This window comes from Colossoma macropomum, unplaced genomic scaffold (genome assembly GCF_904425465.1).
Source record: "Colossoma macropomum unplaced genomic scaffold, Colossoma_macropomum, whole genome shotgun sequence".
Classification (NCBI taxonomy): domain Eukaryota; kingdom Metazoa; phylum Chordata; class Actinopteri; order Characiformes; family Serrasalmidae; genus Colossoma; species Colossoma macropomum.
Genome location: NW_023494791.1, coordinates 13,740,439 through 13,750,238, shown reverse-complemented (window position 1 = coordinate 13,750,238; position 9,800 = coordinate 13,740,439). Strand labels below are relative to the sequence as shown.

At 38.8% G+C, this 9,800-nt stretch overlaps 1 protein-coding gene across 1 annotated transcript; it reads right to left on the bottom strand.

The window, feature by feature from the left end:
• Positions 1–1,362: 1,362 nt before the first annotated feature.
• mat1a (methionine adenosyltransferase I, alpha) lies at positions 1,363–9,168 on the bottom strand. The gene is given in 10 exon segments (XM_036573986.1): positions 1,363–3,908; positions 4,665–4,798; positions 4,952–5,134; positions 5,256–5,474; positions 6,052–6,195; positions 6,301–6,413; positions 6,506–6,628; positions 7,055–7,132; positions 8,824–8,851; positions 8,853–9,168. Coding segments are annotated over 10 exon segments (1,173 nt in total). The 5' UTR covers positions 8,901–9,168; the 3' UTR covers positions 1,363–3,805.
• Positions 9,169–9,800: the final 632 nt, after the last annotated feature.

Sequence of the window (9,800 nt, the reverse complement as noted above, 5' to 3'; positions counted from 1 at the left end):
GTGGAGCTATTTTATCATATACACTCTCATTGTATCCGTCTATTGTAAAAATATAAAACTTATATATCGCTGCTGTCGGAAGAAAACCTTGTATCTCCAAAATGATTTACAGGAGAAAGAAAAAACCTACTTTACTTTTAATGTAAGTCCATGGAACCAGACTTTTTTCCAAGTAATTTTGGGCCGTTTCCTTTGGTCCATTCATCATGAAATTTACGTCCAATGTAAAGAGAAACAGGCATTTTCAAATTATGTCAAAAACTGAAAAATGGAGATACAAGGTTTTCTTCCGACAGCAGCGATATATTAGTGTGTGTTGTGCTGGAACGAGTAGATCAGACACAGCAGTGCTGCTGGAGTTGTTAAACACTGTCCACTCACTGTCCACTCTATTAGACTCTCCTACCTTGTTTGTCCACCTTGTAGATGTAAAATTAGAGACATAAGGAGATAAAATGGACAATGACTGTAGATGCAAAGAGGTGTACTTAATGAAGTGGCCGGTCAGTGTACTCACCAATGTTATCTAACACTCCTGCACATGTTTACCTGCTTTTGAGCTGGCGTACAAATCGATATGATTGAGTTACTTTGAAGAGTGCTTTTATATATTTTGTGTAGGATCCCTGTGTTCATGTACAACATTACAGTTTTGTTTGAATTATTAATGATAAGTCTACACTATGTTTTGAATAATGAATGAGTTAACAAGTGAACTATTTATAACACTATTGAGAAGACACTGAAAATAGGTGTTAGTTTAATAATTAACAGTGTTCATTCAGTTATTCAACTCAACGACATCAGACAGAACACACAATTGTACAAAGACGTAATCAGTAAATGCACATTCCGTCCTGTGAAGTGAAGAATTGAATTTTATTTAATAGAAAGATTTAAACAATATGTCAATCTTTTTTTGGTTTTTTTTGGTTTTACATTTAAAAATAGCCTGAGAATGTTATTTTGGTCAATTTTGATTGGGTGCATATTTTGTTGGATATTATTATGACTAATATCATGATTCATCATGATTTTTAATGGCAGATTCCGATTCGGGTTATTTACAGCCAAATTGGCCAATGACCAAATTTTTTGGCTGCTTTTTATTGGCCTGTGTTTTTAACCTGAAGCTCACACTGACTGAGCAAAATGAACTTGTGAAACACAAGTCTGTGAATCAAGCCTGTTGGATGAATTGCATCCAATCTATAGAATGACTTTCTTATATACAGAGTTACAATTTAAATAACATTGTTGTATCTCCATTTTTTTATATTTTTATCTCAGCCACAATCACTTGATCTATCTGTACTCTTTTAAAACTTTCTAAAAGTTTGAGAAAAGATACCGGAAGCAAAATGAGTTTTTTTTTTTTCAATAGTTTAATTATTCACAATTATTTACATGATCAGATCACAGATTTTTAAGACACAAATTTCTTGGACAGAACTTGTGTGATGAGAACAAGGACGACTGAAGAAGTAGCACCTTTCGGAGAATGCTTGGGCACAGAAAAGAGATAACAGTCCCACTGAGGCTGACCAACACCTCACAGCATCTACACGGTGATGATGATGATGATACACGCACACATACACACACTGGCCTCTGGTGAACGATGTGTTCTTACACCACAGTGGATCTATACATGTAAACAGGCATCATTCACTCATGAGATCAGTCCGGAAGTACCTCCCCTACACTAGTTTCAAAATAACATTAATGCCAAACAGAGGGTATAAAAAGCAAACTTTATAAGCAATAAGGCACACAGATCATTTCTTATGGTGTATGCTTCCTGCAAAGTCTCAGCATTAGAAACAGCCTTTCTAATGCAAAGCTTACAGTGGTCCACCAGTTTATGCCCACTCTTCAAAGCATGGTATTTAGTGATCTATAGATTCATATATTATATTACAAACTGAATTTACAAAAAAGAGAGAAAAGAGAAAAAGAATTAATGCAAAAAAGAAACACTATCAAACTATATAAAGTTCAAAAGAAGCAGTTCTTTTGGGTGCTGCTGATAAATAAAGAGAACACTGAAGACAGCTAGACGTTTACATACTAACTGTAGTAGAATTATAGAGACGATAGCTGAAGGGACTATCACTAATTCATTGAACTGTGATTTGTGGCCATTTGTAACAGGTTATGGTGAAGATCACTGAAATCCTGATTTCAAAAAGTGACCTTTCTACCTGTAAAGTGAAACAGCTGAGAAGTGGGAACTGACTGTAGCACCAAGAGTGAAGTGACTTAAGACTTAAGATATGATTGTATTGAAGAAATGCATCCTTGAAGCTCTGAATTAGAGCTGGTCATTGCCTGCTAAGCACCACCCATAAGGTGAATGCAACCCCACATGGTGGGTTTGTTACAAAGGCAGCCATTGCTAGTCATTAAAAGAAAGCTAAAAATGCTGCAGGATTGTGTGTTCAATTGGAAAATAATATGTGTGAAGAACTAACCCTGACAGACAGATTCCTACATACACAGCATCAGAGGATTTTCATTTGTTTTAGATTATATGTTTCACTCTGGTCTCAGATAAATGTAATAATGTCCAAATGTGCAGATGAAGAATCAGAGAGGGGGGTGGGAGCGGGCGAGATTGGATGAGATTTGAACCCTGCTACATAAAGCTAACATTACCATGCCACAAACGTCATGCTGTCAGGAGTTGTCATGACAGATTTTGTTCAGTAATGTAACAGTGACATGTCACCATTGCTGTTCATTGTTATGACACATGCCATAATGTTTGATGTCATGACAGCTTATATCACATGCTATTTTTTTGTCATACTGACATCAAACATAATAAACTCAAGCACATTAGACAGAACACATTTATTCATGACAATTAACGGTAATGGTAATGTGACACAGTGTTGCAGAACCATAAATTGATGGTCTTGGTTTTGTCTCAGTCTCAACATCATTTTGACTCAGTCCTGTCTCAGTCCTGGGGTAAGATGGACTCCTGGCTCTACATGTATAAACATAAAACATATATAAAATCTGTTCGCTGCTGGTTAAGGATCTAAATGATTTTTCCATGATGGCTTAACTTGGCATTATTTGTTTATTGATGTTCTTTGGATCCAAAACTCAAACATCCCCTGAGGACAGATTGGAATGTTGTTATTATTATGTTTTCATTAAATAATAAAAAATGGATGTATGCTGTTTGGTTCATATACAGTTGACTTTGTGTGGTGATTCTGAATTAGTTTTAGAGAAGAATGGACAGAGAATGAACATATATATATATATATATATCACTGTTGTTGGAAGAAAACCTTGTATCCTCACCTTTTACGTTGTATGTAAATTTCATGATGAATGGGCCAGAAAAAAACAGCACAAAATTGTCTGGTTCTATTGACTTACATTAAAAGTGAAGTATGTTTTTTGGTTCTCCTGCAAAGTTACCACTTTGAAGATATGAGGTTTTCTTTCGAAAAAGTGAGTCTCAGTCTCACTACTCCTAGTCTCGGTCTTGACTTGGATTAGTTTACTATAAAGTCTTAGTCTTCACTCAAACTCGATGTGTCCAGGTCTCGGTCTTGACACAGACTCGCCTCTTATAGTCTTGACTACAACACTACATGACCTGTTATATTCCTGGACATAATCTGTCAAAACAACTCACGACAGCAAATAACACCTGCTGTGACATGTTAATGGCATGGTTATGTCGATGTTATGTAGCAGGGTTCAAGGAAGTGTACCGTTCTCTGTTATTCTGAGTTTTTCTGGTTGTCTTGTGGAAGCATTTCTACTGGCTTGCACAACTTTAATACTTCAGGTCCTTGGGGTCCTCCCAGGAAAACTCAGAGCGGCCGAAGTGGCCGTAGCAGGCAGTGCTCTGGTAAATCGGCCTCTTCAGCTTCAGATCCCTGTGAACAGAAATAATTTAGCACTGTTCAATATTTTATTCCATTTCTCTACACAAAGCAAACTTGCAAGTTTGTGTACAGTGGTGGAAAATAATGTAGTTTATTTTGTCCCTTAAGTGGATTCTTAAACATAAAGGTTGTTAAATGGTTCTTGGCTTGGACGTACAGTTCTAGGAAAAATGTTTATTTGGTATAGAACCTTTACATTATGTGGGAATTTTTAAAAACGTTTAAAAGGTTATTCACACTTGCACACCTCATTTGTAATACAGTTCTTTTTAAGGAACCAAAAGTGTTTTTTCTGTGGCATTACTTCAAAGTACTTGTACTGTCACCTTTATGAAGAGATATTCTTGGGTAGTTCTGGTTTTTGAAACTTTGTTTTCTACTCCACTACTTTTGGACCCTTTTAATACATTCAGAACAATCATTAATAGCAGCCTCTTATATTATCTGTGTATCTTTATGACTTGCTATAGATAATAAAACATGAATCACTGACATATATAAACATCTGATGAACCTTCATTTTTGCTTTCAGTACTTGGGCCAAGTACACTGAATGCATGGTAGCACTTTCTCCAGCAATGCTAAAACCTGTGTTATACATGTGGGCATTTTGTAAAACATGTTGCAAAACCATTTAACGTCTGGACTGATCTTGTTTAACATTGATTTTTAGGCCAAAACGTTCTGATAAAAACTAGTTTTCTCGTGTATTTGAGTCATGAAAAAAACAACAACATGCATGTTTACCTAACAATGACACCAGGCCGGAGGTCAAAGTTCTTGTTGACGATCTGAAGCAGTTCTTTCTCTGTTTTCTCAGAAGAGCCATAGGTGAAGAGTGAGATAGAGAGTGGGTGGGCCACTCCAATTGCATAAGATACCTGAACAACAAGAGAACAAAATACTGCATTTCATTCAAATGTTAAAAGTAGATCATGACCTCTAGCAAGCTCTAAGCCCCCTTTTTAGCAATCACTGTCATGGCTTGATCATGCTTTTTTTCACAGTCTCATGAGTTTTCTGAGTCTTCTCACCTGCACCAGCACTCTCTTGCACAACTTGGCCTTCACCAAAGACTTCGCCACCCAGCGGGCAGCATAAGCTGCAGAGCGGTCCACTTTGGTGTAGTCCTTTCCAGAGAAGGCCCCGCCACCATGAGCACCCCATCCACCATACGTGTCCACAATGATCTTCCTTCCAGTGACTCCAGCATCTCCCTGAGAGACAGAGTGGATGTTTTCGCTATGAGCCTGCTGATGGAGCTAAATCTTGATGGGCTATTAAAGAATTCTGTCAATAGTATGCTTAAATTTCTAAAAAACCAAAAGATAAGCTCACCTGTGGTCCTCCAATGACGAAGCGGCCACTGGGCTGGAGATGGTATACGGTCTTCTCGTCAAGATACTTGGCTGGCACCACAGCCTTGATGACCTTCTCCTTCAGAATCCTCTTCTGCTCTTCCAGCGAGATGAGATCATCATGTTGGACTGAGATGACCACAGTGTGCACACGCAGTGGGACCACAGCTCCATTCTCCTGCTTGTAGTGCACAGTGACCTGCAGGCATGGAGAAGCAGAAGAGGGTGCTTACAGAATCACCTTATTTTAACCATTCCAAGATAGAGTTCTTAGAGTTTAGCAAAGATAGTAGCACCATCTGCACCAATCTGCACCAAAATCTATAAGGACATTTTGTACCAGTTCGGCCACTTGGGGGCCATATACTGCAAATGTTAAACCCTTTGAATGTTCCCAAGTCACCAGTATGAAAATGTCAAGAACTCTAAAATAGCCAGAAGGTTTCAGCTTCCAGAGATGATGCCAGCTTGGGTTGCTGGTATGTTCTAAAGGCTGAAACTGACAAGTGGACGGCAACGTCCAATCAGCTGTGGGGACAGTGGCCCCAAGACGTCACTCTGAGGGTCATTTTTATCCTGTGGCATAAAAAATGCTGCCACCAACATGTCATCTTGTTGGGAATGCACCCATTGCCCAACAGAGTGGTGTAAAGAGCACAACAGCTGATAAGATGTTGAAACACATGGTCAGTTTCATTGAGGACCTGGCAGCCTGGACATTATAGATTTGAGTGGTGTTCCACTGCAAAAACACCTGTTATCTCATTTTTTCTAACCTGTGTTTTTGAGTCTGGACGAAGCCAAGGAATGGTGCCGTCACGGCGGAGTTCAGCCATCTTGGCATTCAGTTTGTGGGCAAGGACAATGGTTAGGGGCATGCACTCCTCTGTCTCATCAGTGGCGTAACCAAACATCAAACCCTGCCAAAGAGGAAGGTGTAGCGTTATTCTCCCATTGCAGTTATGGTTAATTCACATTTTTTTGTTTGATCACTCTTACTTTCGTCTTCTCTGTTGAGTTATTACCTGGTCTCCAGCTCCAATGTCCTCCTCATGCCTGTCAACATGGACACCCTGTGCAATATCAGGAGACTGCTGCTCCAGAGCCACCAACACATTGCAGGTCTTGTAGTCAAAACCTGAAAGCAAAAGTGGGTATGAGACGAAAAAAACAATAAACACTCTAAAAAAATTATTATTTCTATAAATTCTTTTGCCAGTGTTTTTCTACCTTTATCAGAGTTATCATAGCCGATGTGTTTGATGGTGTCCCTCACAACTTTTTGGTAGTCCACATTAGCCCGAGATGTGATCTCACCACACAGAAGCACCATACCGGTCTTACATACAGTCTCTGTTGTTAATGACAATCAATGAAATCAGTAATACATACATATAGAAACTGAGCAGTGTCTATTGCTGTGAATCTAAGCAAGGTAAAGATAAAGGTATCTAATCAAGCCAAGACTAGTGCAGGTCTTCAGTGTTAGCAGTCTGATTATTGGCAACTTTACCTAAAACTTGGTGAGGGTACTAGTCACTGTGTAAGAGATTGTAAACAGATGTAATAAACTACCATGATGAGGAAAGAAAGTTTCAAAATGTATGCTGATGTAGATTATTGATTAACTGTTTCAAATGTCATCTGCAATAATCCCTTTCCATTTTTTCAACATTGTTTTCTGTTTAAAGACACATAAATAGTAAATGAAGAAGTAGCTGATTATGATGAAAATTGTCTGCGTAAAGTGATTATTACATTAGAGCACTAAAGACTTACCACAGGCCACCTTCGCATCAGGGTCCTGCTTCAAATGTGCATCAAGCACAGCATCACTGATCTGGTCGCAAATCTTGTCTGCAGAAAGGAGGAAAAGAATATTTAAATGCAATCAAATTAAATGAATAAAATTAAACAGATAAGAGACACTTTTCCTCCAGAATATTGATTACAAATTTCATTGTAAATTCAGCAAACAGTGCAAATTGATTGAGGAATGAAAACCTGGATTTGTTGGTGGAATCTGGCCATTTAAGGGGATAAAATAAAACACTGTAACCTGTGATAACTGTGAAAAATGGCGACAGAAAAAGAGTGATTGAAATATGAATTCCAATATTAAAGCAAGAACAGTATATTCTTTTTACTATCTTTTATGCCCCAGTTAAATTCCTGAGTCTTTCATGCTATAGGGTTGTAAAATGTTGCTTTTGCCAAACAAAAGTATCCCAGTAAAGAGATGCCACAGGCGAGCGGCACTGCAGGACAATACCCTCTGCTTTCAGCTGCACTCCATCCCACTCTGCACTGAGGCAACAACTTATGTGAGTTACATCAGAAACAACACCATCAATAACAAGCCTCTTTGATCTCGCAGGCCTGCACTTTGGTTTGGTAAAATCAAATGGCAACGCTGCACGGCTGAAACTGAACCAAGAAAAGATGTGTGGATTATTTTATAGATTATGCATTTTCCCCACCACATCAATAACCCTCATTGGTTTAATGTCAAAGCTTGAGTGAGAAAGCGAAGAGTAACATATTAGAGCTCTAATAATAAAAAAAATAGAATTCTAACTTAACGTTCTTTAGACTGAATATAAGAGTGAATGCAATGGACCTTAATCATTTTGGTGAAGAGGTGAAAATATCCCTGTTTAGTAGCAGTAGGCATCAATCAAGTAGCCCCCGGCTTGAAGTGTGCTGGCCTTGCAGCATGAGCCAACAGCAGATAAGAAATGTAAAGTCTGGCAGATTCCCACACAAGAGTGCAAAAACGGCATAAAAATTGTTTTCTCAGTCAACATGTAACAAAAAGTCAATGCCAGGCTCGGTTCTGAGTGGCAGACTCAAGAGCTTTGACTTTCTGGATTTGTGCATTTTGTATTGGCAGTTATGGAGAACGTGCTATTTGTGCATCATGAGAAAACGCTGAAGTATTTTTAGCAGCTCAATAAGACTCTCAGATACTCTTCCCGTAGTGCAATGTAATATAACACCGAGCACTTGTGAGCAAAGCAGTAGTACTCACTGAATGAAATACCAGCTGAATGCACTTTCACTTTAAGCGTGAACCACCTGTGTCGGTCTGCTTCCCAAACCAACCATATGCCACCTCAATCTTCTGCATGACGTGGTTCAGTGCAATTTAATTACAAAGCTTCATCAAAAGTTAGTAGGTGTACAGCTTAAGCACTTTATCCCCCTCATATCTGCCACAGATTTAACCACACGTCTGCCATGCAAGAGGAATCAATCACTGCCATCCTGCCTAGCAGACTCAAACCTCTCAATAAGCACTTGTTGAGGCAAGCAGAGTGCTGTGTCAGCAGCTTGCTGTAGGAACTGCATGTATGGCACTAAACAGGTTAAGAACATACTGAATTTGCAGAAAGATTGTCTACAAAATTCTTCAAATGGGCACATAAAGTCATGACACAAGGTTTTACAGCACTATCTAGAATATAAAAAGAGATATTTATAGGCATTATGTGTACACCAAGTACATTAGAAGCTCAAGCAAAGTAGAAGTGAATACAAAGACTCACCCGGGTGGCCTTCTCCCACTGACTCTGATCGTGAACATGAAGGAGCCATCATCATCAAAGTCATTCATTCCTTCCATATTTGCAAGGCAACTCAGAAATTCACTACAAAAAAAAACGGTCTACAGCGGGCTTCCAACTGCAGCTGAAAGTGGGCCTAGAGTGCAATGTTCTTTATATTCCTCACAGGCTGTGTGTAGGACTCGAAGGGAAGGAGAGACAAAGAGAGAGAGATTTGCAGTCTGATCACTGATTATCAACAGCTCTGTAACCAAACATGCTCCTATATATGGCCCGGAGAAACTCACACTCTAACACACACACACACACACACACACACACACACACTTATGCACACATATACATATGCCTCATGTGAACCAGTGGGGCTGACCATTCCAGGGGGAGTTGTTGGAGGGAGGGGATTCAAAGTTGCAGAAGCACTAGTGTTAACCCCTTGCACTCCAGTAGTGCAGGGTTGAAAGGCTATGGGTATGTGAACATAGTATAGGGAGACCTGACCACTGAAGTTCAGTGTGTCACTCTGGTCTCATGTTATTTACAATGAAGAAAGTGCAAGACACCCTACACATCGAAAATAACTGGATCATATTATAGTATTACATTTAAACGTATTCTCCTTATACAATATTTTGGGTTAAAAATGTGCTTTATAAATAAATACTTACTTACTTACTTGCTTACATATGAATTAAGAGTTTTTGTGCTTTTTACATTTGTGCACACAAGGAACTTTTAGCTGTAATAGAACTGGTTATAAGATATGATGTCAGGTGTCATCAACCACAGGGGGTGGGGTGGACCCTTACAGCTTTTTGTTAATTTCATTGGAGGACTGTGTTAGGCATGTGTGTCTGGCAGAAAGTTCTTGGTTGTGAAATAGAGAAGAGCACCGTAAACTGCTTTTAGTAACAAAAAAGCTTACTAATAGTTTCTGTACACATCATTAAAATGTCCAA